The 12,943-nt window shown below is 45.2% G+C and overlaps 1 protein-coding gene across 1 annotated transcript in view; it reads right to left on the reverse strand.

Moving 5' to 3' along the window:
- Positions 1-12,943, reverse strand: part of arb2a (ARB2 cotranscriptional regulator A) — a 148,474-nt gene that overhangs the window by 38,175 nt on the left and 97,356 nt on the right. Inside the window, exons 9-10 of the mRNA XM_070965379.1 lie at positions 12,636-12,752; positions 5,623-5,707 (exon numbers count right to left, since the gene is read on the reverse strand). Of these exons, the coding sequence (XP_070821480.1) occupies positions 5,623-5,707; positions 12,636-12,752 (202 nt within the window). The remainder of the gene's footprint in view (positions 1-5,622; positions 5,708-12,635; positions 12,753-12,943) is intronic.

A 12,943-nucleotide genomic window follows, 5' to 3' on the forward strand; every position in this document is an offset into this window, starting at 1 on the left:
ACAAGCTCCCTATTCCCCAGCTGTAACATACCACGAATGTTCCAAATCTAATTTTTAATGTAATGTAAAACAGAATTAAGAACATCAACACAAACAGCAAAGTCTCTTCCACCTAAACACCAGCTGTGCATGACTCAACACTCATCTTGTTTTTTCTTATTTAGCGCAAGTATAATCAGTGTACTGAGAACATGATAGTATTCCAGACCTTTTTTTTCCCTACAAACACATCTGACGACAGGGCTTTTTAATTATAAACATATTTATTAGCCTGTCAAAACAGGTTTAGGCTCCTTTAAGCGAGTTTACAGACTTCGATCCACAGCCAAACAGATATCAAACTTTACCTTCAGTATGACATTTCCAGTTTCAGTAATTTTTAAAAGTGCGCGAGTTGCTTCCAGCTCTAACATGGCGTAAATCGTTTGCTATGACTGTAAAACAGTCACTCTTCTGGTGTCTGAGGACAGCAGAAAATCTGGGTATCCACAGACAAAACACCTGGCTGAGAGCACCAATAAAGTCCAGATGGTTATTGTAAAATCAAGCCAATTATTTTTACTAGGGTCAAGAAAGTTTGTTTTGTTCTTGCTGAATAGACAGAGACCCAAACTAATGTGATGGAGTAAAGTTTCTGCAACTAAACCTGTCCCCCTCTGAGTCTCCAAAACACAAATCACAGACCCCCATACAAAGGAAAAAGGGGATCCATAACAAGATCTCTGCAAAGCTCTGCTCAAGTCACCAACCACTCATTTCTCACAAAACTTCTTCTCACCAAGACCATGCCTTCAATATGACCCCGTGGTGCAATCGGCCAATCACCACCCTGCTAAGTTGTCTGAGATTTACTCATTGTCAGACATTGTCACTGTTTGACGGTTCTGTATCAAAGGCAAATATTACTCACAATGAAACAGGACAAAGAGAAGCCTTGAATCATAGCTCAACTCAAAGAGATCTCTCGTAAGGTGGTGTTGTGATTATACGGTTGGAGTTTATGATAAAGTGTAAACACAAATCAAACCAAAAGGTCGCTCTATATCTCACAAATCAGCACTTCAATACCAGTTTCTGACAGACACAGCAATCCCAGACATCGGGAGTCTTCGGTGTCAGCATTTTCCACATCACGATGATATGGTCTGCCACAAATGTGACCCAGACAATAGCCTGATGCAACCTCAGTGAATCCTGGTCAAAGGTTAGGGTCCGGTTCAGCACAGTTTACTCGTCTACTTCCTGCAACACCAGTGCAACGTGTGCCGGTCAGGCTAAGAAAACACTGAAACACATACGTGAAAACACAGGCACAAACACACACACACACTTCCATGTGATCGTCCATCGAGGCAGCGGACTTCCACCTTACCAAGCTGAAAAAACAGTTGTTGGAGGGGGCGAGGTTAATTTGAGTGGACCTGAGTTTCCTCTTAAAGAGTTAAGTCACACAAACATCAATCAGACAGCGTGTGTGTGTGTGTGTGTGTGTGTGTGTGTGTGTGTGTGTGTGTGTGTGTGTGTGTGTGTGTGTGTGTGTGTGTGTGTGTGTGTGTGTGTGGTGAAGAGGTGCAGACAGCTGGAGGTGTTTCACGGTCAGCAGTGCGTGGATCAGGGAGGTGAGGGTTACAGTCAAGTCAAACCTACAGCAGGACGGAGCACATTCGCAATAAGAGCGTGAAAATGTGTGTGTGCGCGCGAGTGTGTGTCTGCTTTTATTCTCAGGCACTCTTTTGTGTCTCTGTGGTATCTTGGTACATTAATAACACTGAGCCACAGAAGTATGAGCCTTAGGTAAAGAAGAAAGGCAGAGTGACCTCTCATGTCATTGCACAGGAATTATTTCTCATTTCTGTAACAATATTGCATCACTTTTCCAACCAACTCCCTGCTATTTTCACTCCAGATACAAAAATCAAGAAATCCTCTCAGCAGAACCCTCACTTTTAATTATGGAAAACCTGGTCGGAAAGACGAAAGCAAGGTGGGCACATGGAAAATTACATACAGTAGTGTATTTACGTTGTGAAAGAAAATGAAAGTGAGTCTCTTTCTGCAGTCCATTAGGGTTAATTACAGCCTTGTGTTGGGATGCTTGTTACAGAGCACGGTTGGTAATTAAAGTACAGGTAAGACATTAACTTACTTTTGTTAGCCATTAATCAGTGTTTACCTTCAGAGAGCTCTCCCTTTGTAATTAATAATCAGCTTGGACAATGAGTAATCACCCAAGAGGAAGTTGTGTGTATGTGTGTGTGTGCTTATGGTTGTCTGTGTTATTAGGAAAGGGGGTTTTCCCACCTTTGAAACAGCATCTTTACTGATCAAACAGCCCATCATCCATCCCTCCAGAAAGAAGTCAATGAAGTAAGCAAGAAAAACAGAGGAGCCCTCACAAGAAAATAAAAACCACCGTAAGACTGGATTTTTCCTCTGTTTTCATCCATTTATTTCCCGTCACTCTCAGTCTCTCCCATCTTGTGTTAATCCTCCTCCTGGCATCTAAACAGCTTTGGAGGTTTGGAATGATTACATCTTGGGAAGGCCTCAGCAACCCCACTTAACCAGCACCCCACTCCTCAACTTATTTCTCTGTCAGCCTGGTAGCTACTCCACCACACATGCACACACACACACAAACACACACACAAAGGGAGCTTTTCCAGCAGGAGATTGGTTCCACTTTATCTGCATATTGAGCCTGTGTTCGGCGTGCTCCTAACTGATAAAATTCTGCAAGTGTGCCAGGCCACTGCCAAACGCCAGAGCAATGACCTTCTTGGTGGAACAAATTCCTTTTGCAAGATGGAAAAAACAAAGAATGGAGAGAAAAGAAGAAAGATTAAGACAAAAAAAAGAAAAAAAAAAATGAAAGGGACGGCGTCTAGCCAGTCAAATGCGCAGGGAATGGGTCCAGGTTTTATCGCATTTAAAACAAGAAATGGAGATGTTAGTGGACTCCCCCGCTACGCGTCGTCCTCCCTCCCTCTCTGGGTCCTTCCAGGCCCGTCAGAGTACCATGCTGGTATACCGCCGTTGCTTCACAGATGATTAGGAATAACAGACAAGCTCTGCCTACACTTCTCCCTGCCGCCTTCTGCCAAGAGTCTACCAGCATGGAAAACACAATCATCATATCATCACTGCACCACACAGGGAGGCCGAATGCAAGCGGAGGAGGGGGGAGGGGGAGATGTATAGAGAAAGTCAGAAACAGAAGAAGAGTAAGGAGAGAAGAAGAAGAGAAACTCCTTCAACCCGCTCCTCCATCGTGCTGCCTGACCAGTCTTGGTGCCTATATTTAAGCACACATCCAATCCTCTGTTAGCCCTCAGACATCATAGTGTGTGTGAGGGTGTGTGTGTCTGATCACACGCCATCCTCCACAGCAGCCGAGTCGCCCCAGGCCCGGCTCAGTCTGGCTGCACACGAGAGCCGTGGTTCACACTGTGATGTGTGCGTCTGCATGTGTGCATGTGTGTGCATGACGACAAGGATTCACCGGTCTGGTCTGCGTTCCTGCGACACTTTGTGGTCAACCCTGAACCACCCCCCCCCCCACACACACACACACATACTCGTACCATAGCAACCCAGACAACAGCGGTCGGTAGCTGAAGAGGTGACTGTTGGGAGCTGTATGTGTGTTGATTGAAGTGCTGGGCCATGATGCCCTGACAGCCTTCCCTCAACCTTCTCTCAACCTCGTCACCTCTGCTGCTCTGCTGTGACTCTCACCACAAAGGCTGCTGCCTGTGAATCTGCCAGGCTGCCAAGGACACAAAGACGACTGAGACAACCTTTGACATCAGAAGCTGCCACCAAAAGACCAGAGACAAGCAGAGTTGGCAGCTCTGTTAACAGGCCAGAGACTCTGATCTATTCAGCTTGGTTAAAGTAGCAAAAGTCAATAGAGCACAAGTCAATAGTGCATACATACAGATGGACGCTGTGTCAAACAGGTCTGCGTTAGGACAATGTCAGGCATGCCAACAGTTTCAAAAAGTAGACCTCGATATCTTGGCTCAAAGGTTGCTGTCTTTTGAGTGACGAGCAGTCACCGAGAAGAGACATAAAACATCAAGGTAAAAAACTGACATTTGGACATGAAAATACAGTATGGGTTTTGTATTGAAGGCTAGATGACATTTCAAGGAGCTGATTCACTGGTAGATGGTAAGGCCACCCACCCACACAGCTCCGTGTGGAACATGGTGTTTTAGTGACCGAGGTGAGATAGCAGTGTTAGAGATGTATTCACTGACATGTGGAGCATGTGCGAGATGACCTATACATTCACCGTGATGTCACTGAGGGGCTTTAAAGAGACCCAAATCACAAAGCAGGCCCTCCGGAGCGATGATGGAAATGAGCGATGAGACAAGGACGAGAGGGAGCAAGCTGGTTTGTGTGCACTCGAAACAATCGATGCTTAAACATACACACAAAGTAGAAAGAAGTGCATTCAATGCTTGACTGATATGACTGATATTTCCTATTTAAAGCTTGAGTTTTGCTCCTGTGTGCACGCGTCTGTGCGTGCATGCATGCCTGCATGTGTGTCACTCTTCAAACAACACTGCAATCATCATCTCTTATCAACGCTCATGTTGAGGATTACAGCTTTCATCCCTAATCCTACATTAAGGACACATTCTCATGATGGCCGTGACATCATCAAGGCCAGTCAACTGCAGAGAGGGCACAGGGACAGGAAGCCAAACACCACAGGAGAGGATTAATGAATACAGGAGACAGAGGAGATGATGAAAAAGAAAGAGGGCGCGACAAAGAAGACGAAAATAGAAACAAAATCAAACGGTACATTTCGGCGTGAGACAGCCTCCGTTTCTGTGTGTTTGTGCTTCAAGATAATCTGCCACTGCTTCAGTTTCTCAGTTTCTCTGACAATGATCCTTCTCAATCAGCCCTACTAAGACCTCCAATCTACCCGGCACACACACACACACACACAGACAAGAACAACTACTGTCAACATACACACCACCCTGCACTTACTGAACCCTGATAATCTTCACAGTCTCCCTTTGCGCTGCTGTAAGCCTCTGAGTGGACATATACGGACATACGACCAATACCGAGAAACGTATCTGTACTTCTGTACACATCTGTCACTTTTGTGGCAGTCTGTGACCAGTGACATTAGAGTCTAATAAAACCAACTAAACCAGAGAATACTGCCAATGTTTAGGCCACATTTATGGTCAGTTAATGAACATTTAATAGATTTTTCAGTATTTCCATGACTGAAAATCACCAGTCAAAACTCATACTTAACCCACAACTATAATTATTGCAACATCACTGGTTGCGACTGTCCAGCAGTGCCAGTTTCTCAGTACTCCCGACTACAGCGACCAACTATAAGACTGACAATGCAACCCAGATTTAATGCTTCACCTTTGTCTGCAGATTAAACACTTACCTTAGCTAATACTGACATGCTGCCGATTGCATGCAGGTGAAGGTCAGATCATTTGGACGTAGTGTGCCAGCATTGTTCAACAGTCTTGAGTTCAATCAAATCAAATTCCACCAACAGTCATTGCATCTGGAAACTGAAAGTGATCTCAGATTATATAGCAAGTAGATGCTTGATACCTGCAGAGACTCGGGGGCAGTCTGGCAGCATGGGATCCAGTGGTGTGTCCAGCGGCTCTGGACTCGATACCCAGTTACAACAGTGCTGCAAGGAGAGGAAAAAAAGAGGTTGACACTTGAAAACTATGAGGACAGTTTCTCTTGTGGAGGGTTTGTGTATGGGAAACGAGTACGTGGCAACCAGCAAGGAATATATGCTCAAAGACAGAAATATAATAGAGGAAGGAATTTTGATGTAAAAATGTATGTCTTTTATCTTGATGCTTCCAAAGTTATTTGTTTTCTTTATGGAAATATAGCAAGTTTAATTGAAATGTGGAGAAAGAAAGGGAGAATGGAGAGAAAATGCGAGGCGAGGGAGACAAAGAGAAGCGGGACAGGTGCGGGGGACAAGGAGGAGAGACAGTAGGCGAGAAAGAGATGTGCGTGTATGGCGGAGAGTGGTGGAGTGGAGGGGGGGGAGAAAGAGAGACGGGAACAAGCAATTAAAAGCTCTGTGACATGTTGCTCAGACAGCTTGGCGTTTGTTTGTGGTGGAGAGCTGAGGCCTTCTACCATGCTAGATCAGTGGGTGCCCTGGGGGAGGGTGTCTGCCCAGCTTGCTGACCCATAACCCCCTGCAAACACCCTGATTCCTCTCAAACCCCCTGTGGTTGACAACTCTACTGTCAGAAAGAGGAGAAGACCTCTTTATCCGTTTTTTGCTGTCTTCATCTTCCTGTCTGTGTGGCGTTCCCTCTTCCTACCTACTGGGTTATGTCAAACATCGGATGGTGAAACCTAATGTTCAATTAATTAACTGTATGATTGCCATGCTACAAAACAACTTACTTTTCTCATGCTTGGAGTTTTCATTCTCCGGGTCAGCAGATGACAACATATCAAAGTGTGTTTTCCCTTTTGACGGTGCAATGTGGATTGGTATGCTGCGGCTTGTAAGGTTAGTACAAAAACAAGCATAAAGGGAGAGAGGGACAGAGGGAGGCTGAGGAGGAATGCTTGAAGAAGACGTTCTCCAGATAAGATAAAAGTTCAATAGAAGAAAGAGAAAATGTAAAGAGATTAGAATGTGCAGCTGGCGTCCTTCTGAATCACTGCTTATCTGCCCTTGTTTACTTTCACCCTGGCCCCCTGACAGTCATTACAGTGTTGTGCAAGCTTGTGTGTGCGTGCGTGCTTGTGTGTGTGGGTCAGTGATTGCATTGCAGGGGGTCTCCCACGAAGACGTGCAGCGTTGTGAACCCTTCAGTCTCAAACACACACACACACACACACACACACAAATACACATGCACACATACATGCTTTCGCATTTTTGCCCTCAGCAACCCTGACTCCCAAGGCCCTGAGAGAGGAGGGACTGGATACACAAATCTGTGAAACTCCCATTTCAACCCCTCTAAAAAAAGACACTCCATACTGCAAAAAATTCAGGGTCATGGCAAACTTCTGCTTTCGTCCAGCATGTAACACACACACACACACACACACACACACACACACACACACACACACACACACACAGTGCTCACACATTGGCTGATGTTCTTCTGTATGAATATACAAACACACAGGGACCCTGAACATACTTGATGGCTAACTGAGCACCTATTGGCTGCTGCTTTTGGTCTGCATAGGCTTCTGGAGCTCTGTTAAGGTAAATGTCTCCTGTTACCATCTGCTTATACTACATCTCTGTTTGTCCCACTGTGATTCATTTACTTGCAGAGAAATATAGAAACTCATTGCAAGAGATGATGATGATGAAACATCTGGCCCATGTACGCAAGGCAGATATCAACAAGTAAAGAGTACGGATAGCAACAAGTAAACAAAATTCATGTGGGAAATGTGTACGAAAAGGTCTGTTATTAAACGAAAGTTTGGCTCATGTGTGATTCATTCCTAGCTAATCCAAAGAAATAAAAATCAACCAAAGTACAAGCTGGATTCACCTCTTAAGCAGTACGAATGCCCTTTCACTCTCTTCCTCTATATTTAATTTCTTCAGCCCCGTCAATCAAAAGCCAGTCGGAAGGGGTACAGCAAGAGGAGCCAGAGAGGTTGAAGACAGATCGGCAGAGAGATGTGGGGAATGGAGGGGAGGATGATGGAGGGTTTAGTGTTGGGGGAAGATGACAAGTCATCTCGGTAAACAGTGGCATATTGTGTATTTTTAGATCCTTTGCTTTGCCCTCGATGTGCTCTCCTCTGAGCCGGGGCTTTAGGGCACAGCGTTGTAGCGCAGCGCAGAAGCAGTGGGGCTCCTTGACTGCTACATCAAGTGTCTCATTGTATCTCCTTTAATTCATTCAGTCTGTCTCAAGGAAGATGTCAGCTGGGCTGTGGAGCAGTGGGCTGAAGGCGGCTGGAAAGAGGGGAAGGAGGGGAGTCTTTCAAAGGGCCCTGCTCCCTCCCCCCTTCACCTCCACCATCGCCACCATTGGAGGCAGGGAGGCCGGGGTTTGAATAGATTTGTCAAGGCAACAACACACATGTGCACACAAACTCTTGCATAAATGCACACACACACACACACAACACACACACGCACACACACAGTCCCAGTGCTGTGGGAGACCGCAGGCATAACAGCAGTCACATAAAGGCAAGGCCTGCTGGCTGGGATTAGAGGAGGGCGACGTGACAAAAGGATGGCACATCACATCGGCTGCCTCTGACGCATAGCATCATCACTTCAAGCAGCTCGTCCGCCGATCAATGGTGCCATTGAACTAAAGGCAGACAGAGAAACAAACATGTAAACAGATTTGACTCTTCCCCCACCTCTGCTGCTCTGTGCATGTGTGTCTGTGTGTGTGTTTGGATTTGTACGCATATATATACCCATGCACGCACACACACACACACACAGCAAGAGACATTGTTGCACAGCGCTCTTTGTTTCACATCGCCGTCATCCACATTATGCAGAGACAATTTTAAAGATACTTCAAAGTGGTGAGTTAGAGGCTAGTGTTAAGTGCTAAAGCTAACCTTTAAAGGAGTATTTCAACGCTTTTCATGAAACAGGGCTATCTTTGCAGTAGAAAGACGCAAATATTTTTGGAATTGGAAGAAGGGCTGTGGGCTAAACAATAACGCTAAAATGTAAAAATAGGCAATGCAGGAACGTAATCTTAATTCATATTTGATCAGAACTGCCAGGTGTGAAAGTCTGATTTGAGTTTCGTGTCGTGAGCCACCCCTCTCTCTATACAACTGCTGCTCTCACTCGTTGGCTCCGTGGAGGCGGGCATACAAAAATGCCAAAGTAAAATCGGTAGTTCGAACACTGGCCAGCAAAACTATGACTTTCTGGCAAAGCTCTGGGTGCAGGCAACATGGTGGGAAATTTACCATTGTTCGTTTACATAAACTTCCCACATTATAAAGACACAGAGCCGGTTGAAAACAGTGCACACTGAGGGTATACATGATGAGCAGGTGTCAGCTCTACCCCTCAACCCCTGAAAAATACTTTGAAGTGTTCTTTGTTACGTGTATATGTGTGTGATTGTGTGTCTTTGTGTGTGTGTGAGAGATCCACCACCTGCTGCATTCTGCAAGTCAGCGCGGAAGCCAGCCTGCTTCTTTCACATAAACACCGACCACACATGCACACGCACACTCAGGGAGTAATGGACACAAAACGCTGCACTCAGCTGATGGCAGGGTGATCTAATGGAGCCTTCATGAGGACCAAATAGGTCTCTCATGGGTGTCCATATCCACTACACGGTAAGTGTCACAGGAGTGCACACACAGTGCCTTTAAAAAGGGATGCGTCCGCCCTGCCTGCATTCAGATAACAGAAAACACACTATGAACTAAAACTGGCTGGAATTCATTAACAGATTTTATCATCACAATGCAAAAAAGGATAAAAAAAAACTTGATAGAGATGATGATTAACTACCAAAATAAGTTTAAAAATTATCCTTTTGAATCTGAAACGGTTAAACAGATCTGAATGCAAATCTCAAACACAGTCGAGGGAGTATCTATTTACGATCGTACGTGGCTCCATTCAATCATAAAACAGGATTTGAGCCTCTTCCTTCTGAAAGCACACAGGGCTGATTCCCATGATAGGAACTCTGTGCTAAGTGTACAAAAGTCTCCTAAACCATAACGCACATGACAGCATGCAACCTAACTTTTCAGAAAGTAGTCCCGAGTATCAATTCTTGCTCACTCTCTCTGTGTCTGTCTCTCTCCCACCTCCTACAGTTGCTGTATAATCTCTATGGATTAGGATGGTTTATTCATGACCATAGTGTACTCTGTATGTGTGTGTGCATGTGTGTATGTCTGCATGTGCATGTGTGTGTGTGTGTGTGTGTGTGTGTGTGTGTGTGTGTGTGTGGGTGTGTGTGCACTCTGGGCAGGCCACTAGAGTGTGACAGCAGGCCAGCACAGTGACAGGAGACACCTTGGAGACTGTGACAGGCTGCCAGCTGTACACCATCATTCGCATTTCTCTCTCTCACTCACTTCTCCTCACTATGCTACTCATCTATCTCCACATACATCTCTTCATCTCCTCTCCTCCATCTGTATTCACTCCATTCACATCCTACCTGTCTTTTTGTTTTTCTTTTCCACAGCTCTGCCCTGCGCCTTCTCGGCGGCAGTCAACGGGATTTAAATAATTGAACGTTTCTCATACTTTATTTCTTTGCCTATTTCTCTTTCTGTCTCAGTCAATGGGTGAATCTTTCTATCTCTGCCTCTGCTTATTCTCCCCCCTTTTTCCTTTTCTCTCACCTTCACTCCGTGTTTTGTCTCCTGGCAGTGACGTCAGTTGGCCCTCGTCTGACCCATTTGGTCTATCTAACCTGGCCCAGCGGGCGCTGATCTCTAAATCCCATCTCCTCTCTTTTACTCCCCTCCTCTCATCGCTCTATCCCACCATCCAGTGACCTCTTGAACCCCAGAGGGAGGGAATTATCTTGGTCCGAGGAGAACAGAGCAGTGCACTGCTGGGGTGCGCTGACCTCACATGCACCCACTCATACGGGCACCCATATTTATACACCACCCAGGGCATTATTCAGGTTCACTGCTAGCTGTGATGTGCAGCACCTTCTGGGCTGCCCTCCCTGTGTGTGTGGTGTGTGCTTATATCTGAGTGTGCAATGCAAATGTTGTTTACTTTCCCAATCCAGATGTGCATGGGTTATTGATACAGACGTCCTTTAAAAGCAGCACTGCATGCATCTACTGTCAGGGTCTGCATGTGTATGTACGTGCAGATTGTGTGATCATTCGAAGCCAAACATCAGGAAAATGAGCCAATGATAGAAACCTTTAGCCGAGAGCCATGGGATTAGCATATTGGGTGGAACACAAAGGGAGTCTGACCTTTTGGTGGAACCACTGCGCATACGCAGCATTGGTTTCTAATGTAAATGACTGGGACAGATTAGATTCTGGATTCACCTCAATCCTCATGTTGACCCAAGGGCTTGTTAACTAGCGCTGCTGTCCATGCCCAGAAGCCACTGATGTGATGAAGTGCTGAATATGAGTAACACAACTGAAGTAATCAGTTTTTAAATAAAAGACGTGATTTTTGTTAGTTTCCCACCTCAGTATCAATGCAATAGTCTTCATCTCACCACTGATCTACAGTATTTAACTTTAATCACTGTCCTCATCTGACACTAAATTAGCTAAACGGATGTCACAATTTACATAACGAATCCAAAGGTAATACATAGAGTATAAAGACTGCTTTGCAACTAGCAACACGTAAAAACTTACGGAATAGTGAGCCCCAAAACTGTCAGAATTAAGATTTGAAAGAAAGATGAAGTATACATTTCCTCCTCATCTGTTTTTTTTGTGTTGTTGTATCATTGAGAAGGGCATAGCATAGGTGTGTCGCTGTTTCCCTCAAGAAAAAATCCTTTTAATTAGGCAGGCTCTTCTCTTAATTCAGCCAAAAAAGGACTGTGGGTTAATGAGTACGAGAGAGAGTGAATCCTTGCCTGTCCCCTTCCTCTGGCTGGACAAAGAAGGTTATTTCAGATTTATTGTTCAGGGTAATCATCACAAATAGAAAATCACTTAACATTCCAATTATGCTGTGTCCCGAACATCCCTTAGATGAATCAAAAATAGGAAATGCCAGACAAGGAGAAGGGGGCCAGTGCAACCTTGAATCCCCACCACTCAAACTAACACACATACACATTCAGAGAAAACTGACACACACTTGGGCACACCAACCAAACACACACGCGAAATGGGAGATGACAGAAATAGCCAAAAACAAAAGGCAAGGGATATAAAAGAGGATGTAATACAAATAAAGGTATGGTTGGCGTGTGTGAGCCATTTTTGTGTATGTGTGTGTGTGAGCTGTTTGTGTGTGTGTGTGTGTGTGTGTGTGTGTGTGTGTGTGTGTGTGTATGTGTGCGTGTGTGTGCGCACATGACATTTGCATCTCTGGCTCTAAAGCAGCTCTGGTCTTGGATGGTCCTCATCTGTATGTGCATACTGAGTGAGCCCAGGTGCTGCGTATGGCGCAGAGGTCACACCAGAAAGGGCAAGAGCTAAAATGAAGCTAACACAACTGCACACGTGCACTCTATCTCACATGCTTATCCACAAGCGCGTACAAACACATGCATGCATGCACATATGCGTGCCCGGCCGCGTACACACGCACCATCGAGGGTTAACTGTCTGAGTTATTCATTGACATGCACCCATGAAGAAAAAGTGGGGGCTGATTTAAAAAAAAGAAGAAGAAGACGGAGAGGGAAAACATGCAAACAATGGTTCTCTATGACTTCTAAGGCTAGCTATTGGTCAGGGGTACCTGTGTAGGTCAGCGGGGTTTTGCATGGAGAAATTAGAGAGGAGCAGAATCTGAGAGACCCCAGCTCACCGCTGGGAGAATTTACATGATGAGATGGGAGCTCAGGAATGGACTCCTGTACAGGTTGCAGCGTCTTTGTTTGCCTTCAGTATGTGTATTTGAGCATGTGTGCATATTTCACCTGCTGCATCCAGTCCTGCGTGCCTTTGCTGGTCTCCTGTAGCCAGATGTTGTGAGCGGAGTCGGTCAGAGCCACAGCACACACTCTGTTCTTCACTTGCATTTCCCTCTGATTCATCTGCCACAAAAAGCAAATCGAATTCGTGTTAGTCACCCATGCAGCATGTTAATGACACAGTCGCTGCTGAGGAGGATACTGGTTGTTTCAGATGACATTTGAAGAACAAAGACACCTTATGCTGTAAGAAATATCATATCCTCAGATTTTTGATTGCATAGATGTGAATAAAATCATTTTAATATGACATA

This window comes from Chaetodon trifascialis, chromosome 6 (assembly GCF_039877785.1).
Source record: "Chaetodon trifascialis isolate fChaTrf1 chromosome 6, fChaTrf1.hap1, whole genome shotgun sequence".
Taxonomy (NCBI): Eukaryota; Metazoa; Chordata; class Actinopteri; order Chaetodontiformes; family Chaetodontidae; genus Chaetodon; species Chaetodon trifascialis.